Source organism: Curcuma longa, chromosome 21 (genome assembly GCF_044706935.1).
Source record: "Curcuma longa cultivar G26 ecotype Majalengka, Jawa Barat chromosome 21, ITB_CL_G26_1.1, whole genome shotgun sequence".
Taxonomy (NCBI): Eukaryota; Viridiplantae; Streptophyta; class Magnoliopsida; order Zingiberales; family Zingiberaceae; genus Curcuma; species Curcuma longa.
Window position 1 is genome coordinate 1,619,076 of NC_133881.1, and position 25,546 is coordinate 1,644,621.

At 35.2% G+C, this 25,546-nt stretch overlaps 2 protein-coding genes across 4 annotated transcripts; both read left to right on the forward strand.

Moving 5' to 3' along the window:
* The first annotated feature begins 1,452 nt into the window (after positions 1 to 1,452).
* LOC141814179 (SNARE-interacting protein KEULE-like) lies at positions 1,453 to 25,292 on the forward strand. Of its 3 annotated transcripts, XM_074702133.1 has the most exons (24): positions 1,453 to 1,703; positions 3,505 to 3,563; positions 4,492 to 4,573; positions 6,512 to 6,590; positions 8,638 to 8,688; positions 8,762 to 8,858; positions 9,014 to 9,046; positions 9,192 to 9,320; positions 12,188 to 12,382; positions 12,474 to 12,557; positions 12,638 to 12,736; positions 12,819 to 12,892; positions 13,278 to 13,374; positions 14,753 to 14,878; positions 14,955 to 15,050; positions 15,352 to 15,468; positions 15,561 to 15,638; positions 16,800 to 16,890; positions 17,145 to 17,171; positions 24,049 to 24,118; positions 24,362 to 24,452; positions 24,527 to 24,616; positions 24,847 to 24,940; positions 25,017 to 25,292. In XM_074702133.1, exons 1-23 carry the CDS (start codon positions 1,631 to 1,633, stop codon positions 24,898 to 24,900), a joined length of 1,992 nt encoding a protein of 663 aa, XP_074558234.1. In that variant the 5' UTR covers positions 1,453 to 1,630; the 3' UTR covers positions 24,901 to 24,940; positions 25,017 to 25,292. The 3 variants fall into 3 exon arrangements, with proteins under 3 accessions (XP_074558234.1, XP_074558233.1, XP_074558232.1); XM_074702132.1 differs by lacking the exons at positions 17,145 to 17,171; positions 24,049 to 24,118; positions 24,362 to 24,452; ... (1 more) ...; positions 24,847 to 24,940; positions 25,017 to 25,292 and adding exons at positions 17,247 to 17,337; positions 17,412 to 17,501; positions 17,733 to 17,826; positions 17,903 to 18,202 and having other exon boundaries at positions 1,459 to 1,703; positions 16,800 to 16,999; XM_074702131.1 differs by lacking the exons at positions 17,145 to 17,171; positions 24,049 to 24,118; positions 24,362 to 24,452; ... (1 more) ...; positions 24,847 to 24,940; positions 25,017 to 25,292 and adding exons at positions 17,247 to 17,337; positions 17,412 to 17,501; positions 17,733 to 18,202 and having other exon boundaries at positions 1,459 to 1,703; positions 16,800 to 16,999.
* On the forward strand, positions 19,765 to 23,981 carry LOC141814420 (SNF2 domain-containing protein CLASSY 3-like). The gene is made up of 5 exons (XM_074702385.1): positions 19,765 to 20,565; positions 20,866 to 21,186; positions 21,608 to 21,760; positions 21,854 to 22,886; positions 23,128 to 23,981. Exons 1-5 carry the CDS (start codon positions 19,765 to 19,767, stop codon positions 23,979 to 23,981), a joined length of 3,162 nt encoding a protein of 1,053 aa, XP_074558486.1.
* Positions 25,293 to 25,546: the final 254 nt, after the last annotated feature.

A 25,546-nucleotide genomic window follows, 5' to 3' on the forward strand; every position in this document is an offset into this window, starting at 1 on the left:
ATGGATTGATAGATAAGTTGGCAGGTAAAATTCTTTTTTGATATCCCTAAACACAATATATTTTGTCTACATAATCAATAAATAATATTATTGTGGATAAGAGCATCTATGTCAATTCCTAGAAAATATATTTATCTAGTATGATGGATTCTCACAAAGTCGGACTACAAATATTGAATTATTTTATGTTTTCCGGATTTATTTTAGTGGTCGAAAAGAAACAACTGTGTTGATCAGTTCCAAAATGAATTGATTTGAAAAGTTAGATACCTATATTATATTAAAAAAATAATATTATTATTGCCCTCTAAATCACGGTGTGATATTGTAAGAGAGAAGGATGATTCTTATATAACAAGTGTTCAAATTTTATATTGAGTATTTTTGAACATTCATGAAGTTCAAATCACTGGTGATGTTGGAGGATTCATCTATGTTTTCAAATTTACCTAATGATAGATTGAACCGTCTACTTTTGAAATTAATTAAATAATAAAAAATACATAGATTAATTAAATAATAATAATAATAAACAACGACATTATTGCCGAATTTAAAGCCAGCGATAAGTTTCATGATACTTTTAGTAGTCAATTCAAAATAATATGAACAAGGATTTATTTTTGATTAATTATTAATACAAAATTTGAACTGGTCATCGCGTAAGCGCGTACACCACTAGGACTCCTATAGTCTATTATATTACTTGCCATGCGTTGTAATGATCCGGACCACTATTTTGATTTTTACGAACAAATATTTTGCACCTTCTTAATATCATCTATAACTTTATTATTGTTAAAAAAAGGCCTTAAGATTTTTTTTAATCGCTAAATGTCTAATTGAGAAAGTTAAATATACATATGATATTGTCTGAATCAAGTTAGGGTGCCCCTACTTCAGGTTAGCTCAAACTCTCAAATATTTCATGCAATTCAACTTGTTGAGTTCCTCATCCACTTAATTGTTTGAATAACTCTCTATATAGTTTACCAAGCTTAATTTTAATTCTTCCGATATAAGTTGTTACTTTTGAATCATAATTGGATATGATTCTTTTACCATCTTAATCTCACAATCCTTAAGACACAAGATTTAAAATTTGGATGATGATCTTCTATAAATATAGAAATACGATGATAATATACGTATATAATATTGATCTCTCTCTAGTAAATATTTTTGCTTCATTATTATTTTATTATTTTCATAACATAGCAATGACTTAAGCATCAAAGAGATTAATATGTATTTTATCTTAAACAAAAAAGTCATATTAATAATAAAGGTTTTTAATCGATATTTAAATAATTTTAAAGGGGTTTTAAAAAATGGAAAATATTGAGGGCCATTCTAAAAATTACCATTTCAAATAATGTGAAATGAGATATCTTGATTAGCAAATAGAACCTTCGCGAATAAAACCCGTGTGACTGCGCGGACATCGTTTTCCCATTCCCCTTCGGCGTTCGTTCCTTCCGTTGCCCCTTTCTATAATTTCCCAACCTTTGGCAACGGGATAGGCTCCTTGGCTGCACCGGTCAAACCCACAACCGCTCGCCGGTGCCGCCTGCGTCGTCGTCTTCCTCGCGCTCGCCAAATTATAGATCTCTAATTCGTCGAGAACATCATGTCGATGTCGGACTCCGACTCGTCGTCCCACTTCGGAGATCACAAGACCTTCCGCCAGATCGGAAGAGACCGTAACCCCTTCACCCATATCTCCTTTGTTTTTACGCGTGCCCATGACATCTTTTTCTTTTTCGGCGATTAAGGACGAATAGCTTATCTTTGTTTTCTCGTCACATGTGGGTTCTCCTTGATTTCTTCAATCTTTTATTTTTTGGAACCAATCGTTAATAGTAGAGAAGGTTAAATTGAGTGGCGAAAAGGGCAGCATCATGCATGATAAGGAGAAACAAATGAGTCACAAGATTTGGCAAAATGATCGTGAACCGACTGCCAATGGAAGTTAAAACTGTTTCCATTTCTGACAAAGAGTAATTGATGCTAAGGAGGATGAGAGCGTCTTTAGTTTCTATCTTGGGTTTAAAAGGAGAAACAAGTCCCCTGATATTTTGTTTCTTGAGTGCCTTGTAACTGTCAAGTATGTCTATGGACGAAAGTCTCTTAAATAAGCCACGTTGAGTCCTGGAAACCTAGATTTAGTCCATCATACTTCTGACAGGACAAATACAAACTGGAGCTACAATGTAGTAATGCCATTTTTTATGTTCAATTCTTTTTCCACTAGTTCCTCTCTAGAACCATATTCTTCTCTGCCTGCTTGTTTTCTAGAATTACATTGTAAGTTTGCTCGACTCACTCTCTACCTCTATCCAATTTTTTTTGTTTACGTTTTACACGTTATAGAGAAGCAACATAATTGGTTGTCTCTAGACCTTGTCTATAGATTTGAAATAACAGTATGTCTAGTTACATTGTTATGGAGATTTTTTTTGTTGTTTAAGAGAAAAATGATGGCAGCCTGTTTCATAATTATAACATCTTGCTCAACCAAATTTTGCGTCTCTTTATAACTTATTAATTTGTATGTGCTAGCCATTTCTTTCTGCTTTTCCTTTTTTTGCTTAGTCTATTCTATCCCTTTGCCTGAGTCCAAGATGAAGAGTTAACCTCAGGTATTTTCAGAGTCTGTAAAAGCAAAAAAGGAAAAGGAAAAGGGAAAAAGGAGGGAGAGGTGAAATTTTGGGCAATTTAGAGGCTAATATAGAGATGTGGAAAAGGGGTTGCAAGCATATAACTAGAAGTGATGATTCACTTACACTACACGGTGGAGAGTTTATCTTATGGGAACAATATTCATTCACATACAATGTGACACACTAATTCACATTCACATGAGGATATTGTCAACTTATATCATTCATGAGCCAATAAATATCATGTGTTTCATCTTAAGTTGTGCTTTCATTTGGCAATTTTACCTTTTTTTTTTCTAAAGAGAACATGACTGTTCATCTAGTTTTCCCATATGTTAAATCATCACACAACCATAGCTTTTACGACTTACAAACATAAAAATATCTTCTGGTCATATTGTTTAAAGTCTGCTAGCTGAGATAAAAATTTGGAAAAGAGGCAGAGGTATGGCTATTATTTTGATAATTTTTATAGAACATGGCAGATTCTTTTCAATTTTTTTTTGTCTTTTTCTATTTCATGGGCAAATGGAACTTCCACTTAATTTGTTTATTTTCATTTCATGAGGCAATGTTTGTTGTAAATTCTATGTTACCAAAATGCATTTAATATGTTTTCCTTTTCTTACTATTGTTTCCCATGAAACTTTTTCTTGATTTCATACTTTCATAGAGTGAGAGATTATTTTTGAACCTCTTTTTATCATGGGCGAATCGACTCCACTTGATTTGTTTATTTTCATTCTCAATGTGGTATTTTGTTATAAATTCTATATGGCCAAAATTCATATTTCATATGTTTGCCTTTGCTTGTCATTGTTCTTTTTCTTGATTCTAATAGGGTTATTATATGAGATGTTGCGGTCTACCAAAGTGAAGGATTCAAAGTCAAAATGGAAGGTATGTATATCTGTTACAGTAAAATTGAATAATGATTACCTTTGTGCATTCATTGGTTTAAGATAAATGAAATTATGATTGTGAGAATATTATTTGTTGGTTTATTGCTTGTGATCTCACAAGTCACGTGCCATGATTTTGTATTCAACTTTATTATGTGAGCTCATTACTCCTTACTTCTCCATGTGGGTGATGTTAAGTACTAGGTTATTGGTATTGTTGGTTATATTCACTTTTATCACTTCTACTAGTCTTCTTCAATTACAATTTCAAAAAGATAAGGCTAGTTCTTGTCTTCTTCCAGTATCATGTTTTGTTCCAGTAGATGTCAGAACTTTACTCAATGTTTTTACAGCAATAAGCAAACAAGTTTAGTTCAAATAATTCCCTCTCATTTATCCTAGTTTCAGAAGATTGTTGTTTATTCTTTTTCAAAATGAATACCCGACTCCTTTATCCTTAGCCCGAATGAATGCTAGTTATCCTCAATGTGGTATCTGACCGCCACTGACAATACTGTCATATCTTCATTTACAATATTAATTATGTTGAGTGTTCTTCCTTGCATTAGCAATTATGGTCCCACATGATCTGTTGATAGTCCCTTGAGATATTTGGCAAAATATTAACATAAGAGTTATTGGAACCTGGCGTGTTTCCAGCTGTTGACCAAATATTTGGCAAAATATTAACATAAGAGTTATTGGAACCTGGCGTGTTTCCAGCTGTTGACCAAATCATTATAGGTTCCATATCTACCAGTTTTGCTTTTTTTGGTTTTTGTTTAAATTTTTTCACTGATTTTTCTTCTACACTGTTCATATAGTGTCTTTAGAGAGCTAAAGGCTATGCTTTACTTTGTTTCACCTTGCATTTTATTTAAGTACTCCTATAGACTTATATTTGATTTTTAGTACATTGGTCGTAGGTACTCATCATGGATAAAATTACTGTTAAAGTAATGTCGTATTCTTGCAAGATGGCAGATATTACTGAAGAAGGGGTTTCATGTAATTTCTGAATCTTGCTCTTGCTTCTTTTCTTTTGTTTTGAATAAATATGCTCATGATACTTTTCATATGATGTTTCTTGTTTTATGCCCATTGTATAAAAGGCAGACAAGGATTATCTTATCGTCATTGATTTATGGGGTTTTACTTTTTGTTAGCGCTTGTTGTTTGACTATTATCTTACGTTTGTATAAATTATGATGCTAAATTTTGGAGACATTATTTTTGTAGAATCACCTGCATCAAGAATAGGTGATCAACTAGTTAAGACCAAATTAAAGACATTAATCTTCTCCCACAAGAATGATTGCAAGAGGAATGGTTGCAAAGCAACAATAATACAATAAAGAACTCTCACATCCACTCCCCATTGAGCTAACATGACTGAGAACAAACTTTGGTTATTCACACTCCATCTATCTGTATAAATATCATTGGCATGAATTCATATCTCATATGATGATTCTTGTTTTATACCCATTGTATAAAAGGCAGACAAGGAATTATCTTATCGTCATTGATTTATGGGGCTTTACTTTTTGTTAGTGCCTGTTGTTTGACAATTATCTTTCATTTGTATAAATTATGATGCTAAATTTTGGAGACATTATTTTTGTAGAATCACCTGCCCCCCCCCCCCCCCCCCCCCCCCCCCCCCCCCTATTTTTGTAGAATCACCTGCATCAAGAATATAAGTGATCAACTAGTTAAGACCAGATTAAAGACATTAATCTTCTCCCACAAGAAGGATTGCAAGGCAACGATAATACAATAAAGAACTCTCACATCCACTCCCTATTGAGCTAACATGACTGAGAACAAACTTTGGTTATTCACACTCCATCAATCTGTATAAATATCATTGGCATGAATTCATATCTCATATCCAACAGTTAACATTTGATCACAAGAATTAAGGTAGAGATCCTACCCTCAATCACAATTCCTGCTCTGGAGTTGAACCTGCTGAAACTCGCTGATGGTTGTTGTTGACTCAATTAAATCTTCCTTCATTCCCTCACCCATCATCTCTCAGCTACACATTTCAAGACGATCTGATTTAACAACAAATCAACTGACAATATATGTTAATTATATGGAATGAGAACTAGCTCTTATTTGATAAATCCAGTCCTAAATCGACCTCCTTCAATGGCCCTGGCTCAGAGTTGTCACCTCCTTCCTTTGGTTGTTGGCATCTAATCTGAGCCTAAGCAAATTCAATCAAATCAAATAAAAGTTTAGATTCAATGTAAACTCAATTAAATCTACCATAATTAGATTTTAGTTCATGACATTAACATTAATCGATAACTATCAATATCAAATAAAAATGCATATATTATCAATCAACGAAATGTAAGTTGTACTGAATAAATGTATAAACCTTTTCTAAGGCATCAGCACCAGTGTGTTAGAAGATAATTGAAGTCAATAGTTTGTGATTGTATGCTAAGTATTAAATTCATTACAATTCAAATTACACTCATGATCTTGAATAACCTAAAATTTCAAATTAACTGTAAAACAATTGAATTGAAGCATCAAACCACCTTATACTCTAATTGTAAGCATTGCTTTATGTTGGTTGCTTGCATATTTTTCTTTGCTAATTTTAGTCATTGTAAAATTTTCCTATTAGATCTTTACCGAATTACAGTGTGATACAAGTAGTTTCAAAAGCAACTTTCAATGTCAATCTACCTAACTGTAAACTATGTTTGATGCTGATGGTACTTTCTGATACTAAAGCAAAGCCTAACAATTTCTTCTCATCTTGGAAACCATGATTAAAATGCTCATTCCGATTAACTACCTGTTTCTTCCTGCACCTCAGGACCTTACCTGTTGATCTAAACATCTTTTTACCAATAACATTTTGTCTCCATTTTGATGAACTATATTATATAAGGTTATGACACATTACTGTTCCTCCAGTGGTTGAAGATCTAGACAAACGGCGACAACCATTACCCTCAATGGATGCTATATACTTTATGCAGCCAACAAGAGAGAAGTAACGTATTTTTTGTATCTAATCTCTAGTTTTTGTCTGTCATGCACAGGAAACTTGCTATGTATCAAAAATTTTGAAGGCATATTTTTTATGACATTATTTTTTTTTACAAAATTTTACATAATTTTCAAGGCATATTTCAGTTTTTTTGGTTCCCTTATCAAGTTCACTTTCTGATACACTCCTTAAGCAATCATTAGCCTAACACTTTTATTTGCTGTCTGTACCACAAATTAGATGTCTATGAAGAATGCACAACTAAAAGCATTTCAATTGGATATTTACATTTCATGCTGATATATGATCTGTGTGGTCAAACAGATGAAATTAAAGATAACAAGTAAGGATCTTAAATTCAAAACTACAGACTTGATGAACTTCCTCAGATTGACAATCTATGTTCTTTAGGAAAAATGTGTACTCCGGAAGCAGAATGTTGAATTAGCAGTCGCATCAGATATTTACAAAAAGATATGAATATTAGTTGCTTTTACCATCTGCAGTTCTGCATCTTGTTTGTCTGTACTTGCTGATCTGTTGAATAGATATGGATCACTACCCACTCTTTCATGTTTGTTTTGAGTGGGATTGAATGAATATTTTTGAAGAAAGACAAAAGGTGGCATATTTGTGTTTTCATGTTTCAGTGACTAACCTTCTTACCTGTCAAGCTTGCAATGTGCTGCATTGTCACCAGCCTCCTCTAGGATCCTCACCTTAACAGTCCCCCTCCAATGTGGTTCTTTCGCGACAGCTACAGACAGTCTAATGAAATGCTACTTGTTTCGTTTTCAGGGCGGTCAAAATAAAGAGGAGTTTCTATATTCTTTTTTTGTGGTCATTATGTGCTCCTTACAGCAAAAGAAAATTTTCATAAAGTTGTAGTACGATCTAGCATACTTTTTGGATCTGACTATTGAGTTGTTACAGCACATCGAAAAAATTAATGCAACAGAGATGAGAGTGTTTAGATGATATATATGCTACTAGATATAATAACATAATAATACACTTTTTTCCCAACAGCAATAGGGTATTGAGATAACATAGCATGTTTGGAGTGATCAATAATTTTAGAGTAAGAAGAGTTGGATCGTTTGGAATGGAAAATACAAGGGGTGAAGAAAGACCAAATGGAATTTAGTTAATGTAATGGAAATAATTTAATTGATATTTCAAGATTACTAGTAATATGGATTTGCATACAGCTTAATAGAGGGATAGAATCTATAAAGTTGATATTAAATTGTTGGAAGATTGTTGGCTTGGTGACAACTGACGACAATGATGATAGCATATGGGGATAGGGGATTGTTGAAGTTTTTAGTGAATCAAGATAAAACTTACGAACCAAACAAAAATTTAGGGCTATAGCATCCTTATCTAGATTTAAGCTAGCTAAATGATTGCGAAAATGAGGCTTGATGATGATGACGATAGCATCTGTTATAGGGAGAGTATTCAAAGCTTGAGTGAAACAAGATAAAACTTATGAACAAATAATAATTTTAGATGTGAAGTGGCCTAACCTAAGTTTAAGCCAGCCAAATAATTGATGAAAGGAGCAGCTAGACAACCACTGGGTCCAAAGTCTTTCCATTTATATCTCCAGCAGTTAATAGGCTGGTGAGTAAAGCTTGTTATATCAAGTAAGATGATCGGTGTAAGTGTGAAACTCCTAAACTTGTGTGTTTTGCTACACTGAGATTTAAAGGGTCACAGAAGTTGGGCATCGTGCTGGCTATGCTACCTTTGTGATATTGTCAATACGTCACAGAATAATTTGTTATTTTGCTGCTTCTGTTCCTGTTAATTCTATCTGATAATGGACTCTAGATCATTAAAATTTGCTACTTCATAAATGCCAAATATCCATTCTTTTGGCTAGAATCTGTCAAACACCCATTGGTGCAATTACAAAAGTGAATCTTCTAGGTTATGAGTTTCAAGAAGCAAGATGCATATGCTAGAGATGACTTAGATTATGATATGTTTATTTATAAATGTAACCTTTTGATGCTTCTAACAGTTACATGCATCTGTGCAGTGTGGTTAGGTTCCTGGCAGATATGTCAGGAAGGTCTCCATTGTATAAAAAGTACGTAGGTATCCTCTCTTTAGAGTCAATTCAAACTTTTTATGATACTGATATGGGGTTTATGCATTTCTAGGGCATTTGTTTTCTTTAGTTCACCTGTGAATAAAGATCTAGTGGCACTAATCAAGAGGGACTCAAGTGTCTTACCTCGTATAGGCGCATTAAGTGAGGTCAAGAATTATTACTGTTCTAAATTTTTTAATCTATTGGAGATCATCTCTTTTTATGGATGGTTATTTGATCATGTTCATGAATTTGGTTGATTTGGTTGTTCCTTTTCTAAAAAGATCTGTTTCATTTTACTGATTTTGATGGAAATTTGCAGACGAATTTGGAATACTTTGCCATTGATAGTCAGGTATTTCTTTTGTCCTCAGATTCCCTGCGTTCTGTTTTTTTTTGTTACTTCAAATTGTTGATGACTATGATTATCCAGATCCTCTACTTCCTGCTTAGTTAATGTTTTCACTTAATTGCCATGTATTGTGACATGTGGTATTCAGGGCTTTATAACTGATCACGAGAGGGCTTTGGAGGAATTATTTGGGGAAAATGCAGAAGGTTCTCACAAGTACAATGCTTGTTTGAATACAATGGCTATTCGCATCTCTACTGTACTTGCTTCTTTGAGGGTATGTTGGTAGGATGAGAGACTATAGTGTTTTCCATTGTGATATGCTACTTGCCTTTGAATTTCTTGCTGGTTTACAAACGTGATTTCATTTTGATTGATGTTTGTTGTGATGCAATATGAACCTAGAGTCCTGAACCATTGAAAAGTACAAAATTGCTTGACTTGGTATTGAATTTTTACTGATTGATGATCAAGATCTAATTTCTGAAAATTTTTGTTGGATCGAATTGTTTCAAAATGAATATTTGTTCAAGGCACTTGCATTTTGTGATATGAATCTAGAACTTGCTAGTAGGCTTTCAGTGTGCAGGAATTTAAACTAAACATGACCCATGGTTATCTCATAATATTTCGAAGAAAATGGTGAATAATGAATTACGGAAAGAAGATTAGTTAATAAATTACCTTGTACAGAAATAAACAGCTAAATAGTTAACAATAGAGGAAGATATAACTACAGTGGTTTTGTGTGCTATATCCTTTTAGTTTTCTGTCAGATGTACAAATACAAATCCAAGCGTTGTCAGAATTTTTGTGGTTTGCTCAATTTCCTACCCATCTCAGGTTCTCACCAATAAGGATGGTTCTTTATGATCAAGAATTTCAACACTGCTAATTGGTATGAGATGGATGCCGGTTCTGGTGGTTTCATTTACCCACTAGTATATCATGTTGGCAAACTAATAAAATAAATGAATAAATAAGAAATAAGTGGTATGCTAGTTATTAGTTGTAAGATTATTAATTTTGGTTTCTTATTGAGATCCATCCATGCTCAAAAGGTAAGATACAATACTGATACAGGCATATACTTTAATTATCCTTTGACCTCTTATCCAAAATCATGGCACCTATAAAAATAATGACCAATCCAGTGTCAGTGTTAGAGTATTTTGGAGCAAACCCACCCATTTGTTCATCCAAAAAGCAAAAAGTGCATAGCAATTGAGCTAACATACAAATTATCTTATTATTAGGAGCATACGACTAATAACTCACCAAAAGTCCCACTAATAATACCTTATGAATGTTCTGCACTGTCAGAGGGTCCCTGTTATAAGTGATAGCTGATGCCAATTTTGGATTATGAAGGCTAACAAATGCTTTGCTAGAGAAGGATGACCTTTTTGTTGTACAGTAAGTTAATGGATTAGAGGACAAATGTTTTTGATATTGCATGACACAATTGCAACACCTTTTGTTCTGGTCACTGTTGAATACCTATGTCAGTACAGATAAATGCCAATGTGTCTCCCATTTTGACACAAGTTCATTGGTACCAACTAATTCAAGCTTATCTCGGTTTGTTTTATATGGTTTTGGATGGAGCTGGTTGAGAAAAGAAGATTCCCTTTCATGACTCATCCTTAGATTTTGTTCGCTGATCATTGGGCTAGATGAAACACTATAAAAATGTGTGGAGAAGGGAACAACAGAAGCATCAATTGTGGCATCAGCAGTAGCAAAAGAGGAGAGGTGATGCCAAAGTTGGAGAAACTGATATATAACCATATCTTATACCCATGCTAGTTCCGATTCTAGTTGTGCCAATCTAAATTCAACTCCTAATGGTTAATCGAGATAAGTTTATGAATTGTTAATTCGTGGAGAAACCAATTGTCCTACTAGATGCTACGGGAATATTATTCATTTGAAAATTGTAGGACTACATAATAGGATACTACACGAACCAATATTCTCATCCAATGCATCCATCTGATGAAGAATACTAATTTTAGTATTAGTTGTTGAGATGTATGGCAAATTTTATAACTTGTTGCTCCAAACTTTTTATTCAATTGACGTAATTAGTTGTTATAGCTTCTTATTTGGAGGGAAACAGCTAGGCAAAAGTAGATCATAGAGCATTGCATAAGTGTGCCAAAGTGTGCAAGTGTGGGCATGTATGGTAATGAAATTGTACTGTTACAATGCAGACCAAAACTTAGGCATGGAACACTATTTTAAATCTTGATTAACAGTTTGCACTTTTAGAGCAATAGGAAAATAAAATTGTAGAATTCAAATGAAAAATAGGAGAGTTGTGAAGTTGGTAGAGTCATGGTTGAAGATGTTGGAAACAAGGGCAAGGGAGGTTTTTATAAGTTCAAACAATTTTAACAACCAAGAAAACTAAAATAGCAATTGGATCTAGAGCTGAAGGGCCGGTGGATGACTTTCTTGACCACTTTCCATTTAACTTTAGATGTATCTATCTAGGTTCAAAAAAATTCAGACAGTAAGAATTCTCATTAGAATGTGAACTGGAGTCATTACCATATGAGTGGATCTAAGTTTTCTGTCTCAGTACAGTAATTAATTAGCATCGTACTTAATTCACTTATCTGAGTTATGGATAGAGAAAAATAGAAGGCAGCATTACTCATTAGCTTGACCCACAAATAGGAGGGCTTTGTAATGTAATTGAGCATGTAATGAGTGACCCTTCTACGATCCATACTAGTTATGAAGGTTTGTACAACTTTTCATCACACTTTTTTTTTGTCAATTCTGAGTAATGTGATCTAGAATATAAAATACAACAGAAGCTAGAATTGTTAGGACACAAAACCACTACTGATTTTAGATCTGAATAGTGCATATATATATGTATTTATTTAAACTAGTATTGTGGTTGTTTCCTTTGAACATATTTGTTCTCCATAAGATTATCTATTTATTCATATTAAGCAAGACAACTTTTCAAACTTTAATATCCTTAACTGTTATCATTTATATTAAAAATTTGCATTATGATCTTGTGTTGGATATTGGTGCTAGATAGGATTGAACTTTTTAAAGTGTTGTCATATGACATATATATGAGAGTGCATACACATTTCATAGAATACATGCATTTTCTAGGAATTTCCTTGTCTGCGATATCGCGCTGCTAAGTCATCTTCAGATGTTTCCACATTGACAACACTTCGTGATCTAGTCCCAACTAAGCTTGCAGCTTTAGTATGGAACTGTATTGCTAAGTACAAAAGTACAATTCCTGATTTCCCCCAAAAGGAGACTTGTGAGTTTCTTATTGTTGATCGCTCTATAGACCAGGTACTTTTTTTTTCTTTTCAATTTGGCATGCCTAGTTGTCTCTTAAATAGGACACTTGATACATGCAACAATCTTATTGTTGAATTGCCAGATTGCCCCTATTATACATGAATGGACTTATGATGCAATGTGTCATGATTTACTAAACATGGAGGGTAATAAATATACACACGAGGTTAGTACATGGATGTATATTTTTGCAGATTTAGTGTCTCTTCATGGTATGCGATTGCGATTTATACTTTTCATGTGAAGATTCCCAGCAAAACGGGATCAACAACTGAAAAGAAAGAGGTTCTTCTGGAAGATCACGATCCAATTTGGCTTGAACTTCGGGATTCACACATAGCAGATGTCAGTTTTGATAACTTAGATTGGTGATTATTGTTTCATGATGATGGAAGATGCATTTACTTCTCAATCTGTCATTTGGCAGGCCAGTGAGAGATTGCATGAGAAGATGACAAACTTTATATCAAAGAACAAAGCTGCTCAAATCCATAGTTCAAGGTAACTCCATTGGTAGATACTGTTTCATGTTCTGCACTGCACATTTTTGTCTTGGGTGCATGCCATCTAATATCAACTGATCTAGCCTTAGCAATAGACCAGAAGCTTTTGTTGTACTATGCCTAATTGTCAATGTTACAGTCTGGTTAGCAATATAATTAGTTGCTCAAATGTTATATAGGCTTTTCAGAAACTAGAAATTATCTTCCTTTCTAAAAGTTAAATTGATTTTTGTTAGAGATTGTCAAAGTTTCTTTAGGTAAAAATCACAGACCATTCTAATTTAGATTGTCAATTAGTTTGGTGACTTTGTATTTTATCTGATAATTTTGTCAATTTAATTATCTTAATGGCGAATTTGACACTGTTTTTCTCTTATTATTAGAGATGGTGGTGAATTGTCTACTAGAGATTTGCAAAAGATGGTGCAAGCTTTACCACAGTACAGTGAGCAAATCGACAAACTTTCTCTCCACGTAGAGGTTAGTTTTTTTTCTAAGATTTCTGATTGCAATTGACTGATGTATATATACATACGTATATGTGTGGTCTTTTTTTGGGTCATACATGTTCCTAACATAAAGGTGATAAAACCATGGATATCATGATTCACTTATTTGTCCACCTATCCTAGGATTTTTTACTTAGCTTTATCCCTGGTACTTTTATCTACATGTTATGCAGACTTGGAAATGAGTATCTGGGTGTGGATACAAGTGTCCAACAACGTTGTTTCTATAATTTTTTACATTTGTAGTGATGTTTGTGTCCTCTTGAGTGCCTATGTTAACCATTCTTCTCAACATTTATGTTTAACATTGAAGGTCCATCTCTTGCACAGATTATTTGACTTGCTTAGTTAACTAAACTAGCCACTAGAGATTCTAGTGAGAACATGCTGCTTGATATTGTCGATTTTTACCGTTTTTGACATGGGACAGACACCGAAATCCATCGGCGCACTTATGCTAGCCATACTGCACGAGATTCCCATGGTCGGTCATGGGTTTTCTCGCGTGCCCATGGCCAACACAGAACAAAATAGAAGGAATATTTTGAAACATTTCAAATAGTTTGAAACTTCTTTCCTCGTTGATTCTTCAACTTCTTGATCGGTACCAAGGTTATTTGTGAGCTAGGTTTTCCCCTGTTTCTTCTCTCTTGATTCTTCTGCTTCCTGGTTGGTACCAACCAACACCACCTCAACATGCAGTCAACGCCACTGATATCTCATTCAATTCGGGGACCTTGGCTTGGAACAAAATTTTAAACCTTGGGTGGATATCATTTTCCCGAGTGATAGAGATTGATGTGAAGATACTCCTAATATTTTCATATTTTGGCATTTTAAAGGTTCATTAGGGTATCATCAGGCTTTTCTTAGTTCATTATTTACAATGAGGATTGATGTTCCATAGATATTAGAAAGTGTCTATTTGAAGTTAGTGGTTTTCAGGTCAATTGTCCATGTCTATTTTTTCCTCATCTAATCATATTAAAACGAGACTGAGCATTGACTCTGGTAACTGGTGGATTAGACTTAATGAAAATATATTAATTTGATATGTAATAACTATTGAAAAATTTTAATGTAGAAATCTAAAGAAAATCTAAAGAACTATGGAAGGTGATAGTATGTTGCTATCTGAGATTGTTGCTTGAGCCTGGAAAACATTTAAGAGGTAGATTTGTAAGATTTTAGAGAAAGTGGAAGAGAATGGAATTTTTTTTCTGTCAACCTTTATTTAAAATATTCTAAATAAAATGAAACTATCTAAAACATTGGACCAGTCAATTGTATGATAATAAGAGAATGAGGACATTTTGAAATTGTTGTATAAAAAATTAATGTTTTTGCAGATTGCAGGGAAAATTAATAAAATAATTAGAGAACATGGGCTTCGAGAAATTGGACAACTGGAGCAAGATCTTGTCTTTGGAGATGCTGGAACTAAAGAACTAATACAATTTTTGAGGACAAAGCAGGTTTAAGATATTATCTGTTTAACAGTTAGATTTGTGTCAGGTATCTTAATGATATTTAAGCACTTTTCTTCTGCAGGATGTTAGTCGTGAAAGCAAATTACGTTTAATGATGATATATGCATCAATCAATCCAGATAAATTCGAAGGTGATAGAGCCTCAAAGTTAATGCAAGTAAGTGACCACATGCACATTATATAGCTTATTAATGTATAATTTCAAGAAAATAATAATTTTAGGCATTTTATGTATTGATATTTTAATATTCACATATTGGAAAAGTATATGTTGATACAGCAACAAGAATCCCAATTATTTAGGGGAACCTACATGGTGATGAATTTATGAAATTCAAAGTTACTTCTATTACTGTCTTTGAGTACCTTGTAGATGGTCTTCTGCATATATACATATGTGTGTGTGTGTGTGTATGACGTGCAAAAGTCTTCCATGGTCTAATTTGATTCTTATCTAGCTTGCCCAGTTGTCATCTGATGACATGATTGCTGTAAACAACATGCGCTATTTGGGAACATCTGATAATAAGAAAGCATCTGGAAGTACTTTCTCTCTCAAGTTTGATATGAGTAAGGTAAACTTTGCTGATTGTATTGAGAAATGTGAAGTAAAATACCTCTGGTGATTTCAGTTTTGTGACAAACTTCTATTCCTCTGGCCTTTCAGAAGAAACATGGAATACGGAAAGAAAGGAAATCAGAGGAGGAAACTTGGCAGCTTTCACGTTTTTATCCTTTGATAGAGGTTTATGTTTATTACCTTGAAATCTGCTAACTTCAGTTATATGGCTATCATTTGATAAGAACGGGAGCTACTTTAAATCTTCTCCATTAGTTGATATTTTATTTTTCTTTAAGAAAAAATGCAACTGACATTCTACCCATTCATGTGATTGTTTACCTGAAGATTTCATTAATTCTTTAACAATTGTAGCACTGGGATCATTGATTGTTGATTAAAATGTGCTGTATCCATAAAATATCAGCTACATAATTTGGACTAGATTTCTGCTGATATAATGACATGAAAATTTATAGGTGAAGTTTAGGTGGCTGTAAAATTGTATTTAAAGTAACTGAGATGACAATTTAAATAGATAATCATACATGATAAATCAGTTACTTTCATGAACAGAGCTTCTCAAATATAAGAGTCATTGTCTGAAATCTATCAATAAGTATTGCGATACTCATTTGCAATGATAACATCCAAAGGATGCTCAAAGATGAACTAATGCTGCTGGTTATATTGTCAAGTGAGAATGGAAGTTGAAATTTTGTATTCCATACAAGTTGAAGTTAAGCTATGTATACTATCTATGCATTCGTTCAAATTTTTATTTTACTGTTTAATGGTTTATCTTCATCAGTTTTCTAACCATTTTTTCCTAGCAATTGTTTGCATTATGTGAATTACAGCTAGAAAACTGAAAAATCAGATGTAACTTGTCATAGATGGGCTCATATATTTCTGAATTGGATCTCTGTGCATTATATTGATTGTAAGCATTTTAGGAACATATCCTGGTTTATGCATCTCAACATGGTACAGACTAATAAGACGATATTCTTGCATTTCTTTTCCCCTGCTTTTCAATTTTTTTTCTTTTTTCATAGCTGATGAAGTCAGAATCCTAAAGTGTAATATTCATAATGTAAGGATAGTGTAATTGATATTCTACCAAAAGGTTAATGCTTTATATATCTGCACAATTTACATTTGTAATTTGAAATGTTTTCAGCACATTGAATTTTTAGATAACTGTTAATTGTTTATGCTGTCTTTTGATTTTCATTAAAAGTTGTTATGAATATTAATGATCTAATTAAATTCATTTTACATACTTCCCATCCCATCTATTGTCTCTTGTCTCTCATTGTTTTTTCCTATATTATTTCCATTTAGGAGTTGATTGAGAAACTTAGCAAGGGGGAGTTATCAAAGGATGATTATCCTTGTTTGAATGATCCTTGTCCAACAGTGGATGGAACCTCACGTGTATCTGTCAGGACAACCCAATCTATGCCTGCACCAGCTCACTCTGTGAGATCTAGGCCTAATCCTACATGGGCTAGACCTCGTAGCTCGGATGATGGCTATTCAAGGTAAGTTTTCTAGATAGTCTTGGTGTTGCTAGTATTTTAACTATTCATGCGTGTGAATAACTGGTGAAAGTTATGTTAATTATACAGGAACATAAAGGTATAGAAGGTAGTATTAAAGCTGTTAGGAAATATATTCCTGTTTAAGTTAGTCCATCTGTTAGGATTGTCATTTGTGAATGATTAATCTAGTTTTTTTTTTTTTTTTGTAAGTCTATGCTTTTTAACTGAATGATGATGTTCCTTGTAGTGATTCTGTATTGAGGCATGCCTCGAGTGATTTCAAAAGGATGGGCCAGCGAATGTTTATCTTCATCATTGGTGGGGCCACACGGTCTGAGGTACCACATTTTGCTTGTATTATTTTGCACTTTGTTAGATGTATCTTAATTAATCCTTTTTATTGCAATGCCAGCTTCGTGTAGTTCACAAGCTTACTTCCAAGCTGAAGAGGGAAATCATACTTGGCTCTTCCAGTCTTGATGACCCTCCCCAGTTTATCACGGTGAGTAAAAAGTCTTCCAAAATCCATATTCTGCAGTCTACGAACGTAGTTTCATCAGGATGTTGCTATTCTGATACTTCCTCATACTTCTTAGAATCATACATTTTGCGGTTTGTGGTTCACTAAACAAATGCAAAATGATATGGTATCATAGAAGTTATGGGCCATCTCGTGGATGCTTATGCATTGACTGCATTCAGATTTATTCTACCATGTAAATTGTGATTGCAGAAACTGAAGCTCATGTCAGCTCAAGAAATTTCTCTGGACGAACTTGAGATATGAATTGTGCATTTTTGTCCTGCTGCTCACAGCCTTCTGTAAGGTCGTTCTCTTGGATGTAATCAAATGTAACATTTTAGACGTAAATTTGTCCAGAAGTATTACTTCAATCTCTGCAGGCTCAGGGATCAAGGTCCTCTATTTTGGTCGATGGTTTCGATTTGTGTTTAAGGTGAAGCAGATTGACTTTCCTACAAGCTTCCACGCCATAAAACTAGTGGCCCAGTTCATGTTTCAAACTGTATCATTGACATGCAAACTACGTCAAAATGTAACACCAGAACAGATTAGTCTGATTGAGCTACCTTCCATTACAATAGAGTTTGACGATTGTTATAAATGGCTGTTATCTGTGACTCAAAGTCGTATGCAAAGTATCATTGTGCTTCTGCACTGTTATTGGATGTTTTGAGCCATTTTATGCTGTGCGCTGTTGATGTATCTGTATTATTTTTCTTGCATGCAAATTGGTCACGTACTCGTTAAGCAATGTGAATTCAGTAGGCCAAATGCTGCTGCATAATAAAATGCGACTTATAATTTAGTCAATGGCCAACTGATTTTGTTTGATTAAATTTAAGACCACTGCCATGTTCTCATCGGTTGAACTTGAAAATATTTAGAAAAACTGGTTGCAACCTCCCTATATGTATTTTAAAATCAGACAAAAAAATATTACAAATGAGAATGTGCCCAGACGTGCATGGGAGGCCAATAAATACGAGATTGCAACTATTTTCCCTTCGTTAGGATTATTGTTGCCCCACTGAGCCTTTACATTTTCAATTTATTTTTTACCAACATTTTCTGCGTGAATCCTCTCTGTCTCTGGTATTTAATAGCATTGATCGAATTCCAGGTGTATTCTGAAGGTCTCGCAGTGTGACAGATTAATATTAAAGTATGCTATCTGAATATACATCTTCTGCTACTAGAATTAGTACATTAAAATGTAGCGTTTTATGATTTAAGTTGGACCTATATCACGAATAGAAGATTTTCTTCGATCATGTGTTTCCTGTGATTCTATCCATATCTTTTGCAGGAGTTACTTTTGACGAACATGTCAGACTCAGTGTACATATTTTTCTCATTGTGGATAAAAGAAGATCGATTTTATTTTGCCTTGAGCTTTTCTTCTTCCGACATTACAGTTGTCATTATGAAATACACAATGCATTTTGAAATCATGTATCGTCGCTATGTCGTCTAATTACACCATTCAAAATTTCAAAGGAACAGAAAACGATTTCCCTCCCCATGAGTAGACTAGAATGGCAACTGGCAATATTGATTAGATTGATTCTCTGACTAGTTCATGAAAAGGATATGAATAATATGGAAATGTTCCTCCGGATACAAAAGTACCTTTCTACCCCTACCAACTTCCGCTGTCTACGCTTGCTGCCCAACTTTTTCACAGGGATCACGTTCAAAGTCCCATGCGAACGAGGGCAATCTCGTCATTCTATTGCGACATATTAGGAAATTGTCTCGGTGTACAGTGTGCGATCGGTTCGGTTCCGGTTCCGCTTCCGGTGTGGGCTGCCGTCGCTTCCTTTTCTCTTCTCTTCGTAATCGCTCCGCTGTGTTAGCTTGGAGAGGAAGAAACGTACGCCAGCAATCGCATTCTCCGCCTGCGTCCTCTTCCGACCGACGCCTCACTCGTTCCCGCCCTCGTCACCGTCGCCTCGGATGACAGGGAAGCTTCTTGCCGTACGTGGAGTTGTGCACTCACTTGAAGAGGAGGCCTATTTGCTGTAGTTGGACCCTCGGCGCGGGCTTCGCTCCGACAACCGATCGCGTTGAGACCTGCAAGAGGTACGTCTTCGACTTCGTCACTTCTACTGAAGTCGCCGGAAACAGAGCCTCCTCGTCTTCCTCGATTTCCCATTACTAGTAAATGATGGGAAGCGGGTCCATGGGATGCGGAGGAATTAAAGATCCTAAGTTCTTTTTTGATACTAATAAAAAGGAGGAGATGAAGGATCAAAGAAGAGGAGGACAGAGCTCGGTTCCTCTTGCTTCTTCGGCTTCTCAGGAACCTGCTGTTCTTACCATCAGCAGTGATGAAAATTCAAGTAAGGGCAGTGAGGAAGGCAATGTGAAATCGAAAGAGGTGATAGTTGATTCTCCCTCTTCTCTGGAAGTATCAGATGATGCGGATTTGGAAGTTGAACGGGCTGCAGAACTAGATACTCTCCAAATGGACGATCCCGGCGTTGAGTTGAATGATATACATACAACTGATACTTCCAGTTCCAGCGCAGAGTTGATGGATGAAAAAGATTCAGATCTTGAAGATGTAGGGAGGTGTGAAGTCATTGATGAAAAAGAGAGAGCACGCTCCACTTCCGATGAAACTACTATGGAGGTTGAAGATAATTTTGACGTCATAATCTTGACAGATGTGGAGGACAATAAGCGATATACGGAAGCAAATGGACATGATGAGGAAATTCTAAAAACTTGTCATCCAATGCCATATTCTTGTCCTGCAACGAGGACCAGATCATGGTTTGAAAAACAACCAAGAGTCTCTTATTGTAGGTACTTCGAAACACTTGACTCTGATGGAGAGGAGGAGGAGGAGGAGGAGGAGGAGGAGGAAGAAGAAGAAGAAGAGGAATTACAGGAAGATGAACCATGGTCTTCGTCAAAGAAAAAAACGTTCTCAAGAACATGCATTCCTCGGGAAGACGAGCCACTGTCTTCATTAAACAAGAAGAACAAGTGCTCAAAACCTCAGAAAGATAATCCGTCTTCTTCATTAAACAAGAAGGACATTCCTCTGGAAGACAAGCCACTGTCTTCATTAAACAAGAAGAACAAGTGCTCAAAACCTCAGAAAGATAATCCGTCTTCTTCATTAAACAAGAAGGACATTCCTCGGGAAGACAAGCCACTGTCTTCAGTAAACAAGAAGAACAAGTGCTCAAAACCTCAGAAAGATAATCCGTCTTCTTCATTAAACAAGAAGGACATTCCTCGGGAAGACAAGCCACTGTCTTCAGTAAACAAGAAGAACAAGTGCTCAAAACCTCAGAAAGATAATCCATCTTCTTCATTAAACAAGAAGGACAAGTCCTCGGAACCTCAGATAGATGAACTATCGTCTTTCCTAAACAGTGCTAAATCTAGAAAAAGAAAGAGGGATATCCCATCCAAAGAGAATTTTATTCTAGAGCTTCTTGTCAATACGATGTGCGACAACGAAAAAGATATTCCTTTTAACTCTCCTAAAAATGAATTTTTCAGTGAGGAGCCTGACTTTTTCTCATGGGATGATGAAGAACTGAAAACAGTTGAAAAGTCTGATCATGAGAAATTTATCGATGAACTTTGGGTTGATTTTGATTTTGCCAAGGGTTTGACGAATATCGGCTCCTACAATGCTGCTAAGGTGTGCCTGAATAGAATATTTATCTTAAAGTTTGTAGCCATTAAGTTCTTCCACTTATCTTTAGGCATGTTTCCTTAATGATTTTGATTGTATAGCTCTATATAACTAGGTGTATGAGAAAGGCCTCTCAAGTAGTTAGTATACTTATTTAACTCGATCATTTTTGAAGTTCTTATATAATTTGAGTTTAAGAGATCAACGTAGCATTCGGTTCATATTGTTATCTAATTTGATTCACAATATATGGATTGTTTGGTTTTGCACTTTGTGGTTCTTTTATATATGCTACTAGATAATAAAATTTGTTTATGCTAGTAAGAATTTATATTCTACTGTATTTTATTCCTTTTAATTTTTTTAGTATATTTATATGATAATAACTCTCTTGATCATAAGATTACAATTTCTTCACATTTAGCAGAGCCAAGAAGAAACAATCACAAATATGAAAGACAGACTACTGTCATCCTGCTCGAGTGGGAAGCATTGCTTCATCCTAGATGAACAAATAGGGATTATATGCAAGTTCTGCTCCTTTGTTTATGTGGAAATCCGACATATTCTTCCATCTTTTGTAAGTAGATAATCAAATTTTACCGCACCTTGATCGACCAAAACTTCTAACGACGTTTATATAATATTGTGCACTCTGTTTTGCATGCTGTAGGGGCAAAACATGTTTCGAAAATCAGGGAGGAGAAATTCCAACGATGAACACGACCAGCTACATTTTGAGAACCTTCGTGCATGCATCAATTTAAGTGGAGAAGCTTCTACTAGCAATTCAAGAACAACTGTGTGGGATCTCATTCCAGGTGTTTACGAGACCATGTACCAGCATCAGCAGGAAGCATTCGAGTTTATGTGGAGAAATCTAGCAGGGGGAATTGATCTAAACGAGTTGAATTCCCATTCTAAACCTGATGTGGTAGGGGGTTGTGTGATTTCTCATGCCCCTGGGACAGGGAAGACCCGATTATCCATTGTTTTTATTCAAACTTATATGAAGGTTTTTCCAGATTGCAGGCCTATGATAATTGCTCCTAGAGGAATGCTCCTAACATGGGAGACAGAAGCGAGAAAATGGGGTCTCAATATTCCCATTCATAATCTGAATTCTTCAGAATACACTGGGATGGAAGATAAAGCCATAATTTCATCAACTTCAGGACAACCACGAACTAAAATGTCAGTGCGTCTTGTGAAACTGTGTTCATGGATCAAAGGCAATAGCATCCTTGGAGTAAGTTATAATTTGTTCAAGAAACTGTCTTCTTCTGAGAGGACAAATGGCTTCGATAAGTTTCTTCTTGAGAAACCAGGTTTGCTAGTTCTCGATGAAGGGCATATTCCAAGAAATCAACGAAGTCTTATATGGAAGGTGCTAGGACAAGTCAAAGCAGAAAAGCGACTCATCCTTTCTGGAACACCCTTCCAAAATAATTTTGATGAGCTTTACAATATCTTGTGTTTGGTACGGCCTAAATTTGCAGAGGCGATCACAAATAACAATTTGGAATTTGGAAAGCAAAAGCTTTGCGTAGACAAGCAACAAAATGGCTTTACTGAAAAAGATGGTGGGAAAGAAATTTGGACTTCTCTAACTAGCAATGTTACTGATGACAATGTTGAAGAAGTCAGATCCATATTGAAACCTTTTGTGCATATTCATAATGGTACTATCCTGAATGATCTTCCAGGTATGCAAGAATGTAGAACTCAGATTGTTCTTTTTTCATTTTTCAATTTTTTTATTTATTATTACCTTGATTGGTTGGTTTATTTTCAGACAGATCCTACTAAGTGAAAGAGAGTTACTGAATGAAAATTAAAGTTTCAGTTGTTTGAAGCAATTTTACAGCTCTTGCTCAATCTGCTTAAAATCTTACTTTTTCTTCCTACGGCATATTCATGTTGATAATGTCCTAAATGATCTTGCAGGTATGAGAGAATATATAATTCATTTGGATCCCGTACCTCACCAGAAAACCATGATTGAAAAAGTAAAACACATTGGATCAAAATCCACCTTAGACTCTGAATACAAATATTGCTTGGCTTCCATTCATCCTTCCCTGGTGGCTTCTCTGAAGATGTCTAAAGAAGAAGAATTGCTGGTAGATAAGGATTTGCTGGAAAAACTGAAACTCAATCCAGCTGAAGGAGCAAAAACACGATTTGTTGTCGAAATTGTTCGCTTGTGTGAATCACTGAATGAGAAAGTGCTTATTTTCAGTCAGTATATACAACCACTGACTATGATTAAAGAACAACTAATCAACGAATTCAACTTGATCGAAGGGAAGGAGGTCTTGGAGATGACCGGAAAGGTTCATTTGCGAAATCGTCAATCTTCGATAAATAGATTTAATGATGAAAAAAGTGAAGCTAAAGTGCTACTTGCATCAACCAAGGCTTGCTGTGAAGGGATAAGCTTAACTGGCGCCTCAAGGGTTATACTTATTGATGTTGTATGGAATCCAGCAGTAGGAAGACAAGCCACCAGCAGAGCATACAGAATCGGTCAAAAGAAATTTGTATACACTTACAATTTGATTACATCTGGAACAGGTGAAAAGGAAAAGTATGATGCACAAATCAAAAAAGATCATTTGTCCAAATTGTTGTTTTCCCAAGAAAGTGATTCTGCTAGTACCAAAATCCGTTTACCAGAGTCAAAGGAAGGTCAGCTAAATAGTGTTCTCTCCAAAGACAAGATTCTGGAACAAATTGTTGATAAAATGAAGGGCATGTTTATTGATATCTTCTGTTCATCCAAGGAGTACTCTACATAGTTCATCCTGCTTGTAGATGGAACCTCACGTGTATCTGTCAGGACAACCCAATCTATGCCTGCACCAGCTCACTCTGTGAGATCTAGGCCTAATCCTACATGGGCTAGACCTCGTAGCTCGGATGATGGCTATTCAAGGTAAGTTTTCTAGATAGTCTTGGTGTTGCTAGTATTTTAACTATTCATGCGTGTGAATAATTGGTGAAAGTTATGTTAATTATACAGGAACATAAAGGTATAGAAGGTAGTGTTAAAGCTGTTAGGAAATATATTCCTGTTTAAGTTAGTCCATCTGTTAGGATTGCCATTTGTGAATGATCAATCTAGTTTTTTTTTGTTGTAAGTCTATGCTTTTTAACTGAATGATGATGTTCCTTGTAGTGATTCTGTATTGAGGCATGCCTCGAGTGATTTCAAAAGGATGGGCCAGCGAATATTTATCTTCATCATTGGTGGGGCCACACGGTCTGAGGTACCACATTTTGCTTGTATTATTTTGCACTTTGTTAGATGTATCTTAATTAATCCTTTTTATTGCAATGCCAGCTTCGTGTAGTTCACAAGCTTACTTCCAAGCTGAAGAGGGAAATCATACTTGGCTCTTCCAGTCTTGATGACCCTCCCCAGTTTATCACGGTGAGTAAAAAGTCTTCCAAAATCCATATTCTGCAGTCTACGAACGTAGTTTCATCAGGATGTTGCTATTCTGATACTTCTCATACTTCTTAGAATCATACATTTTGCGGTTTGTGGTTCACTAAACAAATGCAAAATGATATGGTATCATAGAAGTTATGGGCCATCTCGTGGATGCTTATGCATTGACTGCATTCAGATTTATTCTACCATGTAAATTGTGATTGCAGAAACTGAAGCTCATGTCAGCTCAGGAAATTTCTCTGGACGAACTTGAGATATGAATTGTGCATTTTTGTCCTGCTGCTCACAGCCTTCTGGAAGGTCGTTCTCTTGGATGTAATCAAATGTAACATTTTAGACGTAAATTTGTCGAGAAGTATTACTTCAATCTCTGCAGGCTCAGGGATCAAGGTCCTCTATTTTGGTCGATGGTTTCGATTTGTGTTTAAGGTGAAGCAGATTGACTTTCCTACAAGCTTCCACGCCATAAAACTAGTGGCCCAGTTCATGTTTCAAACTGTATCATTGACATGCAAACTACGTCAAAATGTAACACCAGAACAGATTAGTCTGATTGAGCTACCTTCCATTACAATAGAGTTTGACGATTGTTATAAATGGCTGTTATCTGTGACTATGCAAAGTATCATTGTGCTTCTGCACTGTTATTGGATGTTTTGAGCCATTTTCTGCTGTGCGCTGTTGATGTATCTGTATTATTTTTCTTGCATGCAAATTGGCCAGGTACTCGTTAAGCAATGTGAATTCAGTAGGCCAAATGCTACTGCATAATAATGGAATGCGACTTATAATTTAGTCAGTGGACAACTGATTTTGTTTGATTAAATTTAAGACCACTGCCATCTTCTCATCGGTTGAACTCGAAAATATTATTTCCGGAACATAACTGAGTTGGTTATGACACAG